At 41.1% G+C, this 23322-nt stretch overlaps 1 protein-coding gene across 2 annotated transcripts in view; it reads left to right on the top strand.

The window, feature by feature from the left end:
• Positions 1-23322, top strand: part of CACHD1 (cache domain containing 1) — a 214197-nt gene that overhangs the window by 126706 nt on the left and 64169 nt on the right. For both annotated transcript variants that reach the window (XR_007155029.1, XM_047872635.1), the window contains exon 4: positions 8832-8938. Coding sequence is in view for 1 of the 2 variants with exons in the window: in XM_047872635.1 (XP_047728591.1) it covers positions 8832-8938 (107 nt within the window). In the remaining variant the exon portion in view is untranslated. The remainder of the gene's footprint in view (positions 1-8831; positions 8939-23322) is intronic.

Below are 23322 nucleotides of genomic sequence, written 5' to 3'. Positions count from 1 at the left end.
TCGAGCCCCACGTCAGGCTCTGGGCTGATGGCTCGGAGCCTGGAGGCTGTTTCCGATTCTGTGTCTCCCTCTCTCTCTGCCCCTCCCCCGTTCATGCTCTGTCTCTCTCTGTCCCAAAAATAAATAAAAAACGTTGAAAAAAAAATTAAAAAAAAAAAAAGAAATCAACCCTGTGATAACAAAGGACTAGAAGTTTTCCTTGGGCTTTTTATATGTTTATAATGTAAAAATATCACCGTGTCTTCAAAGAACGCCAAGATTTAAAAACCATTCTAAAATCTGTTTGGGGGGACCCTACTTTCCTAATAAGGTGATGCACACACATAGCTTTATTAACTTACTGATATCATGTCAGTAATTCTTTTTGAGGACACAGTCCTAAGTATTCCACATCTTACATTTCCTGTTTCTTTTACGGGGAGATTTGGACAGGCCTCTTCCCTCTTCAGGGCCCATGTGCCTGAGAGATTAGGCCAGTTCATCTACAAGGTCATCTGCTAACTTGGAGATTCTTAGTGCTTCTCTTTGATGTCTGTGTCCTACCACTCACAGTTGTCTGCTATTTACGAAGGAAGAAAGCACACAAATTTCCAATCTCTAGTCCCAGGAAGTCTCCACCTCAGGTTTCCTGCATTTATTCATCCAGCAGACATTTATTAACTAATATCTTGCTCTTCACAGCCAACTCTGGGCCACAGGCTCTGGGGATAAACACAGGAAAGGGTCTCTCTTTGTGTCTTGTTAGCAAGGGAGGGAAGTGTATAAATAAATGTACAGCAACTTAAGCCCTTCTTGGAGGTCAAGTTGGCAGGATGGACATGGGCTGCAGAATAGCACGAAGGGAACCTTTGGGTCCCACCAGGCCTGTGTCCACCTGCTTGTGTTTTGGGTTTTTTTTGGGGGGGGGGTGGGGTTTGTTTCTTTTTTCCTCCAGGTTCCCTTCTTTCTTCTTCATGCACCCCTGCAACAACCTGGTGATGAGGAAGATAATGATAAATGTTTAATGTGGTCATGGATCCACTTCCAATTCCCCTAGATGTCACCTGTGCAATTTTTCAAGCTTGCGTGAGAAAGTGGATTAAATGAATAATACTGCCATTTTGAATCTAGCCAGGAGACATACAATCACAGCAGGGCCTTCTCTCAGCGATCTGTTGTGGTGGGAAAATGGTGAAAAAGAAATGGGCCTGGTTTGTATGATTACTTAGACTTTCATAGAGAAAGAGAGACTTTGTTGCTCTGCAAGCCTTACCTTGCAAGGGTGTTTGACACTGGCCATGTTTCTGCTGTGGCTGAGTTGCTGAAACCTGAAGGTTTAATCCTTAATACTGATAAGAACAAAAAGAATGTGACTTATCTCCCCAATCTCTGCAGAGATGGAAGGAAAAACCATTTCTCGGACCATGATTACACGTTATTTGACAGCTTTTCAGTTTGCCCATTAATTTAGGTGTTTGAATAAGTAAACTCGGTTGGGGGCGTTCAAGTATCATTTACTTTATAAATGTGATAGTTCCTTTTTGAAGTGATCCTACTCTTACCCCTTTCTTCTACCATTCATAGAGTTTAAATATTTGCCAGTGCAGATGTTTGATTTTTATCTTAGCTCTCTCTTTGTTTAACTTTATTCTCATGGGTGGTTAAGTGGAAGATAAGGGGGTTCTTGTTTAATTCTTTTCAACTGGTGTTGCTCAAATATTTGGAGAGCAGACACTTCCCAGAAAGAATGAGCAGGAACCTGTTTGGATGGAGGCGAAATGATGTCTCCCTATCATGGCAGACCAGACACTGTTAGGTTGTTACTAGGACCAAGGGGTCTGGAAGACATGGTCACTTCCCAGGGTCCAGACGGTCTTTGAGAGACTCTGACAGCTGCTTACCGGTCAAGGGATTTTGCCTCCCGTGCTTACCAGAAAGATGTGTGCTCTTCCTAAAGTGGAGCTTGGTGGGTGAACAGCCCTAGCAGCAAGGGCCAGCCTTGTGTTGTCAATTCATTGGCAGCCTCACTGTGTCTGTTCCACCAGCTTCTGATCCAATACCAGATTCTACTTCAGGAAGAAATAGTGGGATTTTTTGTTTTTAACCTTTTGCACCTGTCTCGGCATTTTAGCAGTGATTAAAAACAAGCAAACAAGTAAAAAACATTCCCAAGCCCATTAGCTGTCATCATAGTTGCTTTGTTAATGGACTCAACTGGCAGTTTGAGCCTGGCTCTTCTGAGAGATCCTCGGGGATTTGCTTTTTGAATTACTGCCTTAAAAATGTGTCCGTGAGCAATACCGCATTTCACCACCACCCTGGGAATCCACACTGTGGGTGTGGTTTTTGTGTGCAAAGTGATAAATTGGGCAGGCTTCCTTGGAAATGTTGAGGAAAACCCAGGGTTCTGAGTGATTTGCCTGGCAAATCACCTTCCATAGGAAATTTAAACAAAGACCAAAAAAGAGACTCAGGAAGTAAATCCCAACTGGTGTATGTGTCTCTCTCCTTTATATCTTTTTCTTTCTAAACTGGGACTCCACTGAAAAGTTGATTTACACTGTGAATCGTGGCTGAATGAAATCCAATTGGAACTCACTTGAACACTGTTTTGATGTAAGATTCAAAGCTTCTGCAAATTTATTTTATCTTCTACATTTGCTGATCTCCTGCTTGTAAATCCTGTTGAAGGAGAATAAAAATGACTGCAGCCTGATGGGAATTAAATGTCTGAAGTTCAAAGCAGTTTGCACATCAGAGCAAACGTCAATCAAATGAACATCTTGCAAGCCAGGCAGGGAGTGAATTTCTCCATGGGGAAGAGATCAAAGTGGGAGTCACAGTTCTGTTTTCTCCCTCGGGATGCAGTTTCGATCAGTTGTTCATGAAAGTAAATCCAGAAGGAAGTTTTTTTTTTTTCTTTCCTTTTCAAACTTACAGGCATAGGAAAGATAGAATTATTTGAAACTAAATTTCAGGCGCTGGTTTTATCTTATGAAAATAAGTATAGAAAGCAGTCATAATCCAATATCTCCTTTTTTTCAAGTGAGGGTCTATAGGAGATTTAGATAGGATCATTCTCTTGTTATAAATTCCTTTTTTAAAGTACAGATATAAAGTTGAATTGCCCTGCTCATTTTATATGAAAATCTATGATTTTACCAGTACTTGACCTTTTCCATAAAGCTGGAATACTATAAATGTGACTGGCAGCTAATATACTTCTCAATGAAAAATCTTGTAGGTAACCCTTAAGCATAACTGACATGTTTCTATAAAGTATTGTAAGCAGTAACTTTATGTTTCTCATAGTCCCCAAATCAGGGTGAGTAGTATGTTTCTTTTATAAATAGTATTTACAAGAGGCACAGGTGCATAAAATGCATTCCCATCGTAGTCAAGGCAACTGTTTCTCTGGGATCTGGAGGTGGCTAATATAACGGCCAAGCATGTTTTACTCCTGTGTTTAGAGTCCAGGAGGAATCTGGAGTCCAGAAGAGAAGATACTAGTGAGTGTGGGCGAGTGGAAGGTGAAGAGATAATCACAGGGTTTTTGCTCTTGCTTTTTCTCCTAGCTGGCTCAGCAGCTTGGGACACACTGTTCTCCTGTATCTCTAAGCCCCCTGTTGACACCTGCTTCCTTACCTGACTGGCAGGTGAGCAGTCTAGGCAGAGACAGAAGCAGAGTGAGGTTTATTTCTGGGCACTTCAGTGTTAACCCAGCTGGGGAGTGCATGCTCTATGGCTGAGGTTCAGCACATGTGAAGGAACTCAAGACAACTGAGACTATTGAGAGACTGTTACCACTTAAAGAATAGCATCAAGCAGGAAGCAGGAGGAAAGAGAGTGGTTGACAGGTCTCTGAATTCTTTAAATATCAGAATGTGGGGGCTTACTAGGAGAAAATTAACTTAAAACCACCAGCATTCACTTCATTCAGGTTACCCAGGGAGCAAGAATTAAATCACGTTCCAAAATGAGGTAACAAGCTGTTCATCCCTTCCTGCTAAACTTTCAGAACCCTCTTGTCCTTGAGCAAACAAGACACAAGTCAGATTGCCCTCTGGGGCTGGGGTTCTCCTGCAAGGTGGTTATTTAATGCTAAGACATCAGGATTGTTCTGTGGATTCCTTCAGAGAAAAGAACTTCTTAGGTATTTTACATTTTATTGGATCAGGTCTGGATCAGGTTTGGTCTCTGGAAGCCTGTGTGTTTGCACACATCAGTTGGGGCTTTCCTGAGCTGTGTTTCAGTGTTACGTCTTGTCCACATTTACAGTAAAACTACAGTTGTGGCATTGTGCATCCTATGTTAACTGCCCTGAGAATTTTCAGAATTTGGTGCAGTTTTTTTTCTTGGTATTGTCTTCATTCTATGACCTTTGTTGTACATAAGCCATTTGTTCAAGGTTCTCAGAATGCCAGGGTCTTTCTTTCAGAGGAGTTTAGTACCAGGAAAAGGAGAAAACTGGTTTGAGCTGGCACCAGGTCTGCTGTATCTCTTCTCTGTGCAAGGAAATGTACATGCTGGCTCTCCTATCCACTGACTCTCTTGAAACCCTTCGGATTTGGGAGGGGAACTTGAGGCTTTTCTAGAATGAAATAATAAAAAACAACTCCCTAATGGCCAATGTTCATAGCTATACCAGTAGTGAGCATTCACTTTATCAACAATTAGTAAAGAACACCTGCCTTTAGGGGCGCCTGGGTGGCGCAGTCGGTTAAGCGTCCGACTTCAGCCAGGTCACGATCTCGCGGTCCGTGAGTTCGAGCCCCGCGTCGGGCTCTGGGCTGATGGCTCAGAGCCTGGGAGCCTGTTTCCGATTCTGTGTCTCCCTCTCTCTCTGCCCTTCCCCCATTCATGCTCGGTCTCTCTCTGTCCCAAAAATAAATAAACGTTGAAAAAAAAAAATTAAAAAAAAGAACACCTGCCTTTAATATTTTCTTCCTTTTCCTCTAAATCCTTATCTTTGTGAGTAGAGAACTCTTTCTCTGTAGCTATGCATTGTGAAGCCTTATGTTTAGCCACTGTCAATTTCTATTAAGTAAAAAGCAAAGATTTCCCCTATGCCCTACAATCTTTCAGAGTAACCTTTTCCTCTGAGAGAATTGAATTCTACTTCAGCTATTTTAGATAATGTCAAGGATGATTTATTTGTTGATTTATTGAGATATGTTGTAACGTATTCATTATGAAGGAGAGCTCAAGTGTATGTTTTACATCTTGGTTCTGTTTGCTTCCCAGCTGCGACCTTGGGCCTTCTTGATTTAACATTTCCGTGCCTCAGTTTCCAGGCATTCAAATGGAGATGATAATAGTACTTTTCCTAGGCTTTGTGAGGATCACATTGAGTTTATCCGTGTGAAGTACTTGGAATATGCCTGACATACGATGAACACTTAGTAGCTGCTGTTACCATTACTAGCCCATCCATTCGTAGTTCTTATTACTTATTAAATGCTTACCATGTGACAGGCTTTTAAGAGCCATTTTCTGATTTAATTCTTTAACACAACCTTATGAAATAGGTGCTATTGTTATCACCATTTTACAGATGAGAAAAACAGAGGCTTAGAAAACGTAAGTTATGTGCAAGATGGAATTTAAATGCAAAGTCCAGTGCAGGTCTGGTTACTGCTCAAGTCCATGCTGCTGACCATGACATAACCATGCTTTGCCACAGTGGCAGTGCCTTGTTCATCATAGATGTTCCATGAATATGACTGGGTTAAAATACCCAGAGGTTTCCAGTGACTAGCTCTCTGCCCTTCCTCATTTGTCACCAATAAGAATCTATGGAATACCACACATTACCAACAGAAGTGTTAGACTTGAGAGAGAAATACAAATCCTCATAGTAACTTAGAGTCCCATTGGGGGAACTAAGACTTCTCAGATATGTGAAAAGGTTTTAGAAAGAATTGGGAGTTCATAGTGCCATGTGTGTAGGATTTACACAAGAAGCCTTCCATACCAAAAACCTTTGGCATCTCACCTCTAACTTGACCTGTCTTTATTTGATATATGGAAAAGGCAAAAAAATAAAAAATTAAAAATAAGATAATTTGCTCGTTATAATGAGCTTGTGCCCTCTCTCTTTCTCTGAAATAGAATTTTTTTTTTTAATTATGGCACATGCTTTGAGATAAGATGGAGGTACTTGACATAGAATGAGAAACCATCCACAGTTAGGACAGGACTTTCTGGGAAAATAATTAAGTGAATAAAGACTTGAAGGAAGACTGGGTAAATAATCAAGAGAAACTTCGATAATTGCACTTGCCCAAAATGGTAGCCACTACTCAGTGATGATTTATATTTAAGTTAAAATTATACAATAGAAAATTTCATATGCTAACTGGAATTAAAAAACTCTTGGGGCGCCTGGGTGGCGCAGTCAGTTAAGCATCCGACTTCAGCCAGGTCACGATCTCACGGTCCGTGAGTTCGAGCCCCGCGTCAGGCTCTGGGCTGATGGCTCAGAGCCTGGAGCCTGTTTCCGATTCTGTGTCTCCCTCTCTCTGCCCCTCCCCCGTTCATGCTCTTGTCTCTCTCTGTCCCAAAAATAAATAAATAAACGTTGGAAAAAAAAAATTAAAAAAAAAAACTCTTTAAAAATTTAGTGTTTAAGTTACATTAGACACATTTCAAATGCTCAGCAACCACATGTAGCTACCATAGGGACACTGCAGAAATAATACTTTGTCATCATTACAGAGAATTCTCCTGGACTGCCCTGATCTGGGCCAGGGGTAAAACAAGTCTGGCACCCTGCCTGTTCTTGAAAATTAAGGTATTTTGGAACACAGCCATACTCCTTCTTTGTGAATGCTCTTTGGCTGCTTTCACACTACCGTGACAGAGTTTTAGCAGGTGTGATGGAGACTGTATAGCCAGCCCATGAGCCCAAAACGTTATCGTGTCTTTATTAAAAAGTTTGTGAGGGAATAGATTTTATGTGTCTATCTAGAGCAAGGCAAGCAGGTGAGTTCCTTGTATAGTGCCACTCCTGCAGCACAGATGTTGAAATGCTACAAGAGAGGGCTAGTGAGATTATGTTGCTTTGCCCGCATGCACACAGGCAGCTGCCGATGTATTAATTTCTTCTTTCCTCTCCATCTGTGGCTTTTGAGGCAGCAATCTCTTGTCTAGACAAATTGGAGCAGGTCCAAGGAAGAGCAACCACGTTGGTGAAGCAACTGTGTCCTTGGAGCCACAGTTGACAATGTTGATATAAGATATAATTCTGTACTGGGTTGGAGGCTGAACTAAAGGTCTCTTAAAATCCAGTTACTTTCTCCTTTGAGATGATATGTATCCAAACAAAACTGTTTAACTTTTGTTTTAGAACCCAACACACCATGTGAAGACCTAGTCCCCTTGCTTATACAATCAGTTTAACGTAATAATTCTTATATATTGTGAAATGGGATCGACAGATCCTCAAAGTTCACATGAATAATTGAGTGGATCTTGATTTTTAGGAGTGTTTCTTCTGGGTCATATAGTTTCTCTACCTGTGTTCATGGAATTTCATTAATGGCATTTATAAATTGATGTATGTACACATTTTAACATTAATTTTAAAAACTCTAATTTCAGATTAAGTTAGTTTGGAGGGGGGACTCTTAGAAATTTCATGAGTCTTATCAGTATGTGAAATCCTAAATGAGTTATTTAGAAATTCAAAGTTTTTTGCTTTTGTTACTTCTGGATTAAGTTCACTTAAAAATACTCATGGGGGGAATAAAAACTTGTAGGGAGTGTATGTGAATGAGATGGTACATTTTCCTCTTATTTTCTTGCAGATTGCTGTTTGCTGTAGCAAATGAGTCATTGATTACACTAGTGTTTATTGATCAGCAACTAGCCAGAGTACTTACATTGTTCTAGCCCTAACCCTAACATTGAACTACCACTGGAAATCAAAAAGGCTTTGACTTTATGTATATTATAGTCCAGAAGGTACAAACTATGTGTTCTCTACCAGGAGAGGAACTTTATTCTCTCTCTCTCTCTCTCTCTCTCTCTCCTCTCTCTCTCTCTCTCTCTCTCTCTCTTTTAATTTTCTTCCCTGGATAAGAAAACCAAGGTTCAGGAAAATTGAACAGAGCAGGGATTCAGGTCTAGATGTTGCCTAAGCCCCAAACGTTCTTTCTCCTTCATTACTCACTATTTTTGTTCTTGATCTTGATAATTTAAAGAATTGTCTCATATATTACATCAGAGCTTACGTCTGGATTTTTAAAATTATTGTCTGATTTTGTCAAATCTGTTTTCTGTATGATTTTATCAATAGTGCCTCACTCAAATTCATTAGGGAGAGAATTGGGTCAAAGGATTGTTATTTTTTAATCTCCTTAGAATTGAACTTGACTTCTTTTTTTTTTTTTAATTTTTTTTTAACGTTTATTTATTTTTGAGACAGAGAGAGACAGAGCATGAACGGGGGAGGGGCAGAGAGAGAGGGAAACACAGAATCAGAAGCAGGCTCCAGGCTCTGAGCCATCAGCCCAGAGCCCAGAGCCCGACACGGGGCTCGAACTCACGGACCGTGAGATCGTGACCTGAGCTGAAGTCGGAGGGCCAACCGACTGAGCCACCCAGGCGCCCCTGAACTTGACTTCTAAAGCCTCCTAGAAGCAGATGTTGTTTTTTCCCATATTGTTCTGAAATGATATTTTTTAATATTTAAAATCTAAATCACAATTTACTGTTTATGAGCTGGATATATACAATAATACAATAAACAATATACTGTTTATTACTGTTCATATGCAGTATGAATTATCTCGTTGGTTTTTCTGAATTTAATAACCGCTAAGTAAATATTGCCAATTCTATTGTTTCAGATTTGATGGGAACTTTAACACCAATGTATCTAGAACAATTAGTTGTGATCGACTTTCTACTACTGTTAATAGCCGGGCCTTCAATCCAGGACGAGATTTAAATTCAGGTCAGTAATCTCTTGGCTTATAAAGGTGAACTGTATTTCACCATATTCACACTGAATAAATGTATTGCTTTAGATGTTATCCCTTAAGATTTGAACAGAAAATATCATATACTTAAAATTGGATATTTCTTTCTGGAAGTTGACACTTGGAAGAGGGAAAGGAAAAAGAAAATCCAGCTGAACTGTATTGAGTGTTTACTGTATAGTATATATATGGCATATACCTTGCTAGACTCTTGAATCCATTGTCTCATGTATTAGGAGTTTCACACTCGTTATTTTAAAGGTTATTTTAGAGACCCATCTTTGCATTAGAATGTGCTGAATTTATATTCCCTATTTACAATTTTTAATTTGTTTTGGTGGTTTGGAAAGGATGATGAGGAAGCATTTCTAAGAAATGGTGCCAGGGTGTTATATATTGAAGTTGCACTTTGTTCAAATGCAGTGGTAATAACTATTAGGGGTACCTGTGCGCATATAGTTATATATAGTTCCAAAGGCACATAGTGTCTCTGCTATCTTGTCCTGGCATTCCAGTCTATATTTCTCACCCTATTTGTCTTGTTATGTACATTTGTTGATGGGCTTCAGAACCTAAAGGCTTCCCTTTTAAGAGTTAGAAATAAAATTTAGACATCAACTACCAGCTTCAATCCTCAGATTTTGCAAAGAAAAATCTGAGGCTCAGGAAGATCCCAAGTCTTCCCTTATTATTGGATAGATGAAGGATCTAATCCTTAAACATGAAGAACTGTATTTCCCAAATTCCAGGTCTCTTGCAGATATGTAAAACTCTAGAGAAGATAGAGGAACAGAATATTTACTTTTAGGACCCCATCCAGTCATGGTCCGTGGGAGAGTTGTGGTCTTTGGGAGTTGTTGTATACACAAACCAAGTAATCTAAGTAAGCCTGGAAAGGAAGAACTATAAGCCTTCTGTTGCTTAAGGATATTAAAACTCCAGCTTCTGGCTAAATTAAATGATCAACCTAAATATGCCAAGCACATATTGTCTAGAGCAGTATATAATGGATTTGGTTTTTGTTGTTGTTTGTTTTTGTTTTTTGTTTTGTTTTTGGGTTTTTTGTTTTGTTTTTTTGGGTTTTTGGGTTTTTTTGGTCAGAGGCCTTTTGGAGCAAGTGGGGTTAATTCTTAAAAAAGTTTACTGAAAATATTTTCCATAAAAAAAAAAAAAGAGTAGGGAAGAGCATAGAGTGGACAGAGAAAATGAATTATGGAAGATTCCATAGCTGGCACAGGGCACAGAGCTGGAACTTGAATTTTCTAGTTTCCAGATTCACTCCTTACCTCTTTACCTCCCATTTGCTCAGTAACACAAGACATGTTGCCTGGGTCTGAAGACTTGAGTTTGGAATTAGCACTTTTTGAATAGGATCGGATATAAATGTGTCCCAGAAATACACATCTTGTTAAAAATTTTTACAATATATGTTAACTTGTGGGCTGTTTGAATTAATAAGGAAAAAATATAGTCCATTACTTCTTTATATACATAAGATACAGAAGGGATCACACAATAAATGTTAATACTTACCTCTTAGTGCTGGAATAGTGGGATATGTTTTACTTCCTTATTAATTTTCTTAATTTTAAATTAAGCATGCGTTGCTTTGTATAACAAGGGAAAAAATAAAGCAATAAGGAATTACACACTATTTTCCGGTGTTATTTTCAGTCCTTTCTGGTAGACAGTACCTTTCATAATACATATCTGATAGTAGATCCTCAGTATGGTGCTAAGGTTCTAAACAAAACTCCATTACCCTCCTGGCTAGGTGACTGGGACTTGAGAAAGTACAGGCTGGGGCCAGCCTGAGGGTGGTGCATGCTCACTTGGGAGTCAGAACAACACTCTTCTGCCAGGATCTCTCACCTCAGTGGGCCAGACCTTGGAGGATCTGGAAGCTGCTGCAGCCAGGGCTCCATCCTCATTGCCTTATTTTATATGTTTTCATTGTTTCTAATAATGAGTGTATTGTTAAGATCTATCTCCATCATTAATAGTCCTAGTGTGTACCTATTGAGCACCTTCTATGGGTAAACACTTTTCCTTTGTATTAGGTCAGCTATAAACGAAGCAAAAAGCTTATATTCTGGGAGCTGGGGGACATAAATCTTAAAAGGACAAGGAAATATACATGTCTGATGATGAATGTTACGGAGGAAAAGCAATGTAAGGATGAGACACAGTGGTACTTTGGGCTGGGGAGGGGAGGGGGGAGGAGGGAGGAGTCTTCTTATTTTATAAAAGTGCTCATCAGTGAGATCTGAATAAGTGGGCTTGAAAAACTGTAAGAATAACTGGAGGAAACATATCCCAGGCAAAGGGTGTGAGTTAGGAGAATGTTTAGTGTGCTCAGTAGCAGCAAGAAGGCCACTATAAGTGTGATTCAGTGGGTGAGGATTGACAGTAGAAGATGAGACCAAAGAGGCAATTGGGGGCCAGATCACCAAGGACCTTACTTTACTGGCCCTTATAAGGACTTCAGATTTTGCTGCGAATAAGATAGGAGGTCCTGGTGGAGAGAGGTGAGGGCAAGGAACAAAGGATTTATGCAGAGTCATGACTTGGCTTAGGTTAAAAGGTTTATCACTGCTGTGGCAAGAATACATAATAGCAAGGCAAAAGTGGAAGCAGGGAGACCATTTAAGAGGTTATCCCAAAATCCAGGTGGCAGGTGGCCATAGCATTAATAGTGCAGTAACAGTGAAGGTGGTGAGAAGTGGTTGGATTCTGAATGTGTTTTGCAGATAGAACCATTAGGATTTGCTGATTAATTAGATGGGGTGGGCGAGTGTGTGAGAGAGTAAGAGAAGAGCTGGCAAGGACTTCCAAGGTATTTGGCCTTATCAATGAGAATGACAGTTGCCATTTTTTTATGATAGAGAATACTGGTGACAGTCAAGGAATCAACATTTCAGTTTGAAAAAAGTGGGGTTTGAAATGTGCATTAGATATCCACATGGAGAGGTGCCTGAGTGGCTCAGTCAGTTAAGCGTCCAACTTCGGCTCAGGTCATGATCTCACAGTTCCTGGGTTTGAGCCTTGCATCGAGCTCTGTGCTGACAGCTCAGAACTTGGAGCCTGCTTCAGATTCTTTGTCTCCCTCTCTCTTCTGCACCTCTCCTGCTCGCTTCAGATTCATTCTCTCTCTCTCTCTCTCTCTCTCTCTCTCTCTCTCTCAAAACGAATATTTTTAAAATTTTTTCGTTTTATTTTTTCGAAAATTTTTAGTGTTTATTTTTTGAGAGAGAGAGTGCAAGCAGAGGAGGAGCAGAGAGAGGGAGACACAGAATCTGAAGCAGGTTCCAGGCTCTGAGCTGTAAGCACAGAGCCTGATGCAGGGCATGAACCCACAAATGGCAAAATCATGACCTGAGCCAAAGTCGGCCACTTAACTGACTGAGCCACCCAGGCATCCCTAAAAAAAATGTTTTTTTTAATTAAAAAATAGAATATCCACATAGAAATGTTGTCTAAGCAGTTGGATATACAAGTCTGGGGAATGGGTCAGACTAGAGACTGAAATTTGAGGTTCATTGTGTATAGGTAATACTTAAATCATGAGACCCAAAAAGGTCATCTAGCAAGAAGCCGTAGATAAAATGGAAAAGAAGTCCAGGACTGAGTCTTGGGATACTTTACTGCTTAAAGGTCACTGAAATGAAGAGGAAGCAGTAAAGGAATTTGAAAAGGAAGTCAATCTGGTAGAAGACCAAGAGAGCCATCTCCTTGAAGCCAAGTGAACAAAGTATTTCAAGAAGCAAGGAGAGGTCAACTGGGTTAAGTAGGCCCAGTAAGATGAAGGCTAAGAAACCTGACCTTGGATTTAGCCGGGGGGGGGGGGGGGGGGGGGGGGAAGAAGTGATCAATGAACTTGAATGAGGGCTGTTTGGTAGATCAGTAGACTAGAATGATAGGATGATCCTGGTTAGTTCGAGCTCTTAAAAATGGAGAGGAGCTGGAAACAGTAAGTACATGAACTGCCAGGGTTTGCTGAAAGGAGGGAAAGCTGGAGTGCCATGTGGAGTCAAGAGAGTGTTAAATTGAAAGGAGTTATAGCATGGTTGTGTGCCAAAGAGGAGGATCCAGTAGAGGAAAGCTAAAGACCGAGAAGCAAGAGGAGTGACAATTGCTGGAGCCTTTTCCTTGATTAGGCAAGAGATAGTGGGATTCCAAGGAGAGGGTCCAAAAGCACAGTGTTCATTCTTAATAAGAGGAGGGAAGGAAGAGCAAGTGTGCAGAGATGCTCATAATGATCAAGGTAGTGGACATTCCATTCTTCGTGATGTTGTTTTCTCAAGAGACTTAGGAAGCAAGATCATTGGCCAAGAGCAAGGCCAGAGGAAGCAGTATTGAAGACCTCTTCGTTATGTTGAGATTATCTTCTGTAACTGAGGTTTTAGAGTAGAACTCCTCTGAACACATAATTGGGAATCCTGACAGAGTTCTGTTTCATTACAGTAGTTATTAGTGAGGGGAGAGGGAGTTTAAAAAATCAGGAAGGGGAGGAAGAAGATGGTGAGGACAGAGGTGTATGGTTAAAGATCAGATCTTGAATTCTGATATTTCTAAAAGCATGACTCAAGTGTAACATACTACCCTAAGGAGAGTTGTTCTCGGCACCGTTGACATAGCTAGATTTACAAGCAGTTTTTGGCAATATTCAGGTATTTGAGAACTGACTTGCTTGTATTTGAAGTTTTGTGACATTCCACCAAGCAGTGGCTGCATCCCAAAGTCCACATTCTTGAGCAGTCATTTGTAATTTAAGAAGAGTGGTAGATGGTGGAGGGTGACCTCAGAGGCCCCCCCCCCTTTCCTCCTCTACAGCTCATGCCCCTTTTCAGAGCAGAATTAATGGACTTCATAGGCTATCGCATGTCTGATATTTACATCTGTAAGATGTCCAGCCTCGGGCCCTTTCAGACTGTATATAATCCGTCAATGGGTCCCTAATTGATAACACAGTTTCAGATTGCCTTTCAGACTAGCTGGAAACAGACTCGCAAAAATTGTATACCATTCTTAGCTTTATTTAGCCAAAACTAGGTCATGTGTCCATCCATCCGACACACATGTATATTCTTTTTCTTAAACCTACCCCTGCCAGATCTCTGCTTTCTAAACTGACTCCTTGTCCCTGATTCCATTCAGGCAACCAGCATTTGACAGTTCATGCGTTACATTATGGTGCTTGTAATGTTTTGCTCAGATTCCTTCTTGCTTTTTTGCTTTTATCCCTAGTTTCTCTCCCTCCCTCCCTCCCTCCCTCCCTCTCTCTTTTTTTAAATTCCTGCTGAGCTATTTTCTTGTGCATAGCCTGATCCCTAAAGAGAGTTTATTTGAAGAGTCCAAGGAAAGTTGCCTCTTGCTCCCTTGAGTTATGCAATTGAGGTGTGAGCAGAGGGGGAGTTAGTCTTTCTTGCCAAAAGAAAAAGTGCCTGGACTTTTTTTATATTGTATTTGATTTAAAGACCTCATTTGAAGTTGCAAACTTCGATCTTGGTAGCGTCGCAGTCTCCATGGAGAAACGGGATTCACGGGGCGTAAGGGCATCTGTAAGTCAGGTTACAGTGGTACATGCTGCCGGAGGCACAGGTGGGCACCAGGGCCTGTGTTGCCACTTTCAGGGGCTTCACTGCATCCTTCTGTGAATGCCAAAGATTGTGTGTTGTAGGCTTTTCTCTCTCTTCTTTAAAATGCCATGGGAATTATCTGTTCAGTATGCTAATGCCAATGCAATGAAAAGCTTGTGTTCTATCTAAAAACCTAAAATAAGAGAATAAAAATCAAACTAGGAATTTCTCGTTTCTTTTTATGCCTAACTGTCCGAGCTTCATGATTGCATTAGCGTCACAAGAGATGTGATAATTATTTATATAACATCTAAAAACTGTTCAGTCACTTAGAAATCTAGAGGTGCCTGGGTGGCTCAGTCAGTTGAGCGTCCAGTTTCAGCTCAGGTCCTGATTTCATGGTTCGTGGGGTCAAGCCCCGCATCGGGCTCACTGCTGTCAGTGCACAGCCCACTTTGGATCATCTGTCTTCCTCTCTCTCTGCCCCTACCCCACTCTCTCTCTATCTCTCTCTCAAAAGTAAGCAAACATTAAAAAAATACTATTAAAAAACTATTCATTCACTTAGAAATCTAGATTGTTGAGGCTATGCGATTCAGTTTACATGTGTGTGTACACGTATATACAAAATTAAGTATACAGAGGCCTCTTTTCTTCACTGATTCCCCTTCAAGTTCCAGCCCTATAATGGGTGCTACTGCAAAGACTAGTCTTTCTTATAGTTTGTCACAACAACCCTTTTATACTGATTGCAGAAGATTTTATTAGTCGCATATATTCTCATATGCATCTTCTCTCATAATACATATCATAATGGATACAGCCTGGTTTTGTTTTTGTTTTAGTTAACAAATATATCCTGAACATTTCTTTGTATATATGTGAATAAATATACTTCTAGATCATGGTGGTAATGATTGTATAACATCCTTGAAGTAGGGACACCTGGGTGGCTTAGTCGGTTAAGTGTCCAACCCTTGATTTTGGCTCAAGTCATGATCTCATGGTTTGTGAGATAAAGCTTCGCATTAGGATCTGCGTTGACAGTGCAGGGCCTGCTTGGGATTTTCTCTCTCTCTCTCTATGCCCCTCTTTATCTCTCTCTCAAAATAAAATAAATAAACTTAAAAAAAAATCCCTGAATTAACCAGTCTGCCCCAGTTTAACATTTAGAATGTCCCAATTTTTTTTAACTGTATCATTGTTCCCCTGGAGGGATTTCAGGTGACCCCTCTTCAGTTTTCCTTGACCCCTGTGTAGTAGTTGACAGGTAAACTTCTTTTTTTTTTTTTTTTTTTTTTTTTTTTTTTTTCCAACGTTTATTTATTTTTGGGACAGAGAGAGACAGAGCATGAACGGGGGAGGGGCAGAGAGAGAGGGAGACACAGAATGGGAAGCAGGCTCCAGGCTCCGAGCCATCAGCCCAGAGCCCGACGCGGGGCTCGAACCCACGGACCGCGAGATCGTGACCTGAGCTGAAGTCGGATGCTCAACCGACTGAGCCACCCAGGCGCCCCGACAGGTAAACTTCTTTTTTGAAGTTCTGTCATCCTTTGGTTTCTATAAAATTACTCTGTACCATTTACCTGTTTACTTCTGAGTCCTTTTCATTTTTCTTCTTTAAAAAAATTTTTTTTTTCAACGTTTATTTATTTTTGGGACAGAGAGAGACAGAGCATGAACGGGGGAGGGGCAGAGAGAGAGGGAGACACAGAATCGGAAACAGGCTCCAGGCTCTGAGCCATCAGCCCAGAGCCCGACGCGGGGCTCGAACTCCCAGACCGCGAGATCGTGACCTGGCTGAAGTCGGACGCTTAACCGACTGCGCCACCCAGGCGCCCCTTCATTTTTCTTCTTAAGCTCCTTTTTCCTCAGGTAGATGTCCCTACATGTCCTCTCTTACTCACCTTCCTCACTTCGAAATGTTATCTCCCCAAATGTTCTCAATTTAGCCAGCACCTTGGCTCCTACCACATGCTATGAAATATTCCAACTCTCTCATTCCAGCTGTGGCCTATTTGAGTTTATTTTTTTTTACTGAGTAACCAAATTTAAGACACACATGTCTCTGTGATTATTCTGTAGCTACCTCAAAAATTAAATTTATTTAAGTTTATTTATTTATTTTTGAGAGAGTGAGAGGGGGAGGGGCAGAGAGAGGGAGAGGGAGAGACAGAACCTCAAGCAGGCTCTGCACTGTCAGCCTGGAGCCGGACGTGGGGCTCGAACTCATAAACCATGAGATTGTGACCTGAGCCGAAACAGAGTCAGATGTTTAAGCGACTGAGCCACCCAGGCACCCTGCTACCTCAAAAATGAAACAGACAGCTCACTTTTCTCTAAACTTCTCCCCAGTCTGGGCTCACTGTCACAATTAGTTCCACCTCCATCCTGGTCACACTGGGAATTCTTCCTCACCTTTTTCCACCTAGTACTTCTCCAGGTTTTAACAGATTTCTCTTGAGTTGGTGATCAAATGAGAGTGTGAGTGAGTGGATATTGTTAAGCATTTACTATGTACAAGACCCCTCACTAGGCATTTACTATGTGTGCTTCTTCCTGGGTATGACGCTGACTTGTGAGGTAGTTCTCATTGTCCCCTTTGCACTGAAGGGGCAACCTGGCTCAGAATCCGTAGTTCAAAGATAAGTCTTGAATCCCTTTGTCTTCTCCACTGCTGATGACAATAAACTTAGATCTTCATAGACCTTTCTGTTAATGTAGAAATTAATATAGAATATAGAATTAAATACAGAATTAATATAAAAAACCTCCCGTTAGGTCTCTCTGCTTTTATTCTCTTTTTCAATATATTCTGTACACTATAGATATTTTGCAAACATCTGCGCTGTAACTCCATTTCTCAAAAACCTCTGATGACTCACCTGTAAGATAAAGTAGAGGCCTTTCATCTCCATTTTCTCCTCCTCCTCTTCCCTCTACCCTCAGGGAATCACTTTCATTTCTTCAAATCCCCAGTCTCTCTCACTCTTCCATACTTTAGCTTATGTTATTGTTTTTATCCTAAAATACAGTGCCTGCCTTCTCTGACTTGTAAAATATTGCTCATTCCTCGGGGCCCAACTTCTGTCATTTTTCCTGACTCTTATAAGTAGAATTCCTTGTCGGTTGTGCAGGTTGGGTTCACTAGGGGCACGCTTCATGGAGACTGGCAGCCTGCGGGAAAAGGAAAGAAGTGGGATTGAGCGGTGGGAGAAGTTGGGCTGAGATACAGTCTCAGTGGAGTCCTCAGCCACCTCAGGGGGAGCTTGCAGGCTGGGGGGGGGGGGGGGGGAGGGTGTCATTCAGAGTCATGTTGGCCCAGCTACAACTCTTCTTTATTATTTTACTCTACGGTACATTCTTAGAAATTGAATTTTTTATCTTGAATATTTACCTGATCCTCTGCTCCTTTTCATTTAGTTTTTATTCGTTGAGTTCCCGATCTAGTGACCTGCCCATAGCAGGTACACAGTAAATGCTTTTTGATGAATGAATGGAAGGAAGGAAGGAAGAAAGGAAGGAAGAGAGAGGGAGAGACTAGGATTTTCTTTGTGTGTTTGTTTTTATAATGGAAGAGCCAAGCCTTTTGAAGGACCTTAGTGAAGAAAAGAATGTGGTTGTAATTTGCTTGCAAGGTAGCGCTGGTTTCTTTAGCTTCACAGCAAATCAGACATAAATATTCCAGGTATATAGAATGACACAGACTATGCGCATGAATAATATCATCCTACATTTGCATGATACTAACTATGGTGAGTCCAAACACACAATGTACACAAGAAAATCAATCTGCTCTGCTTCTTAGTACCTCATAAACCATCTCATGTTTTCATCTTATTCTTACCATTCATACCAAAGACAAGTATCCAGTCCATTTTATAGATGAGAAACAGGCCCAATTGATCTACCTAAAGTCAAACAAATTGTTGGTATTGAGATGACTAAACATTATGTGTCCTGACTCCTAATCCAATGGGCTTCCTACCACAGACAGCTTAAGATGAGGTTTTTCCATCCCTGTAATCTGCCTACTGACATTTCAAACTCTTTATGTCTAAAATCAAACCCATGTCTTAGACTCTTCCAAGCCAGCCTCTTCCCTCTCCATGTTCCATGTGTCAGTTAACAGCAGCTTCATTTTACATGTCACCGAAGCGTGAGATCCAGAACCAACCATGACTCATTCCTTGTACTTCCTCCTAAAGAGCCTCTCTCAGGTAGCATCTATATATGCTAGTTTCTGTGGCAGACACCAAGATAATCAAGACAGAATTTTTACTCTCAAAGCTTAAAAACAGTTGTATATATGTATTTATTGAGGGGGGTGAAGGGAAGGAGAAGATCAACAGACAATACAGTTACCATACAGCTAAGTGCTATAATGATAAAGGTACCCTGGAGCACTTGAGCCCAGATTCTAAGATTGAGCTGAGTCTCAAAAGACAACGGGAATTATCCTGGTGATATGCATGTGGTAAGTACATTTCCCATTTAGAAATCTATAAAAAGTGCAGCCAGCACAATCAGTATCATTGTATAAGAGGGAGTAAGTAACAGGAAGTGAAGGTAACACTAAGCTAGTTTTTAACCACTTGTATATTACTCTGAGGAGTTGGGTTTTGGTTGGGTTTGGTTTTGATTTGCTTTTTAGCTTGGAGTCAACAAGCTGACAGACTTAAGCAGCATAAGCCAGAGAGCTTTGTGGAGAGTGGACGGAAGTGTAGTTAACCTGGAAGAAAAAGAAAACCGGACTAGACTATTACATGTTATCCAAAAGTGGGAGGGGGCAGTCGAGAGATGGCCATGGCATAAGCAAAATGGCTAGATGAGGGATAAATGAGACGGCAAGAAGCAGAGAATCTTTGTAGATCACTCACTCTTCCAAGTTGTTTGGCTGCGAACAAGGGGAAAGGTCCCTGATAACTTAGGGAAGAGATAGCATGAAGGAAGTGTTCTGTTGTTTCTGCTATCGCTTATCATTTAAGTTAGGGAAAGTTCATTGTTTTTTAAGTTAGGGAAACTTGAAAATGTTTATATGCTGAGGACAGTCAGTCTAGGAAGAAAGTAGAACTAAGGAAACAGATGGGACAGTGGAGTTAAATGTCTTGGTCCAGTTGTTCCAGTCATCAGACTCACCTGGAGTGCTTTGTCAAAAAACCCAGCCCAGACCTGGCCACTCAAAATGGTGGCTTGGTAAAGTTTGGGAATCCGTAGGTTGCAAAAGCTGATTGTGACAATCAGCCAGGCTTTGAGAACTCTGTTCAAAGTTTCTCCTACCCTTTCCATGAATGTTTGGAGATCACCTGGTCCTTTGGGTCCTCTGGGTGTGGTCTGTTAAAAGGAAGGGGATAGAGTAGTAAGTCCTACACTGATCCTAGATTGCCCCAGAAGTTTATTCTGGATTCTCTGAGCCCATGACCAGGCTGTCTTAACCGAATCAAGGACAGAGTGGAATGGTTAGTTTTGCATTATGTAGATAACCTAGAATGGATACAAGGAACTGTGAGTTTGGAGCAGAACCAGAGATTTGAGGATGTTCTCTCCTTCATATTAGACTGAAGTAAATACAGTGGGATTAGCTGGGTCAGCTGTCATTAAGTTTGGCAGTGGCCTTTTACTAGCATGGTCATTGTGGTGGAAGAATCACTGGGATACATGGCCTGGAGCCCATTCAGGGGTCAGAGCTTAGGGTCACTCTTCCATTCCTGAGGCAGAATATGCTTAGCTTAAAATGGGAATAATAATATCTCTTTGGTAAAGCTCCACAGGAAGCCTTCAACTCTTGTTTGGCTCTTGCTTAGCTGTCAGACACTTGAAAGGTTAACCTCTATATGCCTTGGTTACCTGAATGTTAAATTAAACCTACCTCAAAAGGTTGTAATGAGAATTAACTGGGATAATCTGTATAAAAGACTTAGCAAAGTGCCTGGTACATGACCAAATACTCAATATGCCTACCACTCCTGAACATATAAACAGTGTCTGAGGGTCCATGAAATATGGCTCCTCCAGAATATGTGGTAAAATGATGTTCTAGAAGGGAGCTAGGAGTAGGAACTGGAAGGTGTGATACAGGGTATAATGCCACAAATTTGGTTTGGAGTCCTAAAAATGTTTGTTTTATTCCCCTCCAAAATGATTGCTGTTGCACAGAATATTATTGAAATGTGCTTTGTATTTCTGGTCTTTTGGGGAAGTGTGTGTGTGTGTGCCTGCCTGCCTGCCTGCCATTCTGTGTATTTAGGACAGCTCTTGTATCTTATATTTGGCAAGCTGTGGGAGGTAGATAGCTTTGTGTATTTAGCTGAGTAGTGTTGGGCTGGGCATCAGAAAGGCCAGAGTTCCTTGAGGTGGGAGGCAACAAGCTTTCTACTACAGAGCAATTTCTTTGTGTTTCTACCTTTGGTGGATAATACCATCAGGAAAAACCAAAGTCACAGCCCAACTACAAGCAGTTTGTAATCCATCTATTTCTCATCAGCCTGGTGGTTTAAGCATTAAAAAGGGCAGTCAAGGAGTTTGGGGACATGGTTTCATTTTGACTAGAGAAGCTGATGGAAGAATTGGTCAGATGTAGATGGTGAAATTGGAAGGGAAATATTTGGGGGCCATGGGATCTGGAGCCCATATGTTAGAATTCTCCACAGACAGCATACTACACTGAATGCAGACAAATCTTGAGACTCAATAAATGGGAAATAAAGAACGCCTATAAAGGGGAATGGCACATTTTTCTTAAAGTAAACTCTACCTGTAACGTGAGGCTCAAACTCACGACCCTGACGTCGAGAATCGCATGCTGTGCGACTGAGCCTGCCAGACACCCCGGAAAGGAACATTTTTTTTTTTTAAACGTTTATTTATTTTTGAGACAGAGAATGAATGGGAGAGGGTCAGAGAGAGAGAGGGAGACACAGAATCAGAAACAGGCTCCAGGCTCTGAGCTGTCAGCACAGAGCCCGACGCGGGGCTTGAACTCACGAACTGCGAGATCATGACCTGAGCCGAAGTCGGACGCTTAACCGACTGAGCCACCCAGGCGCCCCAAGGAAAGGAACATTTTTTTAGCTGCTTTTCCGACAAAGATTTGTGTGTTGTGATTCAAGAAAAATAAGCCATTGGGTATTTTGAAATTGTCTTTGCTAGAATTAACATAGGAACTATGAGAGAAAAATAGTAAATTTGTTGAAAGCTACACAGAAAGTGACCTGGGGAACAAGGCTTGCCTTTAAAGAACAAGGAGTTGTCACGGGAACCCCCTTGTTTGTTAAAGGCCAATATGAATTTTCTCTCTCATTCTGTCTAAATGTTTCTTGGTCCTATTTGGACATTTTCCTTACTCTTGGGTCAATAATAATCATCTCTTAGTACTGACTACCAAGTTATTCTAAGTTACTAGGAAGTAAGAATACTAATTTTTTCCTCCCTTTTTTTTTTTTTTTGCATAAACTTGATCAAAGTCCGTTAGAAATTTGCTCTTTCTAGTTGTAAATCTTTGCGCTTCCTTCCTTCCTATTGACCCTCATTCGTTACCCTTCTTACTTCTGTTTGGTTTCTAAAGGATCTATGGAAATACCTCATCCAAATCCATCACGTAGAGACTAGAGGTGAGGACATTGTGAGAGTTCATTGGGGGCAGAGGTGAAGAGCCTTGGCCAAGGCCATCATTCACTGGTTCATCTAGCAGTTAGCGACTCAGTGCTTCCTAAAACGAGGCAGGCACCAGGCTCTGTGATGAACTTGGCTCCAGACTCTGCTCCTGCCCTCACAGAGCTTATGGCAAGTCTGCCTGACAGACCTGAAACATAGCCACAAAATCAGTACACTGACCATTACTAACTTTTGCTATAAGGAAAATACAGGAAGCTATGAGAGAGGATAATAATTGCAGTGGGGGGTGGGGGCGAGGGGCGGTCAGGGAAGGTCTCTCTGAGACGGTAAAAGAGTTCTTCCGGGCTAAGGATCACCTTGTGTGGAGAGTTTGGCACATTTGCCGAACTGAGAGATGTAGCTCTTGACGTACAGTGTAGTGAGTTGAAGAGGGTAAAAGTGAGGTTAGAGTGGGGCGCCTGGAGTGGGGTCAGTTGAGTGTCTGACTCTTGATTTCGGCTAAGTTCATGATCCCAGGGTCATGTGGCTGAGGCCACGCTGAGCCTGGAGTCTGCTTAAGATTCATTTTCTCTCTCTCCTCTCTCTCTCTTTATATATATATGTACTGTCCATATATATACATATACGTGTATATATATACGTATATATATGTATACGTATATATATACGTATATATGTATATATATACGTATACGTGTATATATAAAGTGAGTATGGAGAGTAGGAAGGGGCCAGATGGTGCAGGGCCTTATCAGTTTTGGATGCAATGCGAGTTGTAGCACAGTTGGAAACCTTGGGAGGGTTTTCAGCAAAGCAATATTGGGATTTGATTTGCATTTTAGAAAGATGCCTTTGGATGCTGTACAGTGAGTAGATGTAAGGTCAGAGAGCTTGCCAGTCTTAGAGATGGGACCAAAATCCATGGCTTCCTATTCCCAGTCCATTCTGATTTATCAGCATCTTTCTTCTAGTTCCTAAGTGCCAACCCAAATTAAATAGTGCAAAATAGCATTGGGCCTGTGTCCAACGGGCTTTCTTATGTTTATTCAAATTGACAGTGAAAGACCCCTCCAATCTGTTGAACGCCTACAGAATAATTAAGAGGTCTCAGTGATATAGTTTCTCAGCTGCATAAAAACTCTATTCTCTAAAATATGCTTTTAATG

This window comes from Prionailurus viverrinus, chromosome C1 (genome assembly GCF_022837055.1).
Source record: "Prionailurus viverrinus isolate Anna chromosome C1, UM_Priviv_1.0, whole genome shotgun sequence".
In the NCBI taxonomy this organism is placed as follows: Eukaryota; Metazoa; Chordata; class Mammalia; order Carnivora; family Felidae; genus Prionailurus; species Prionailurus viverrinus.
This window is presented reverse-complemented; position numbering and strand designations above follow the sequence as displayed.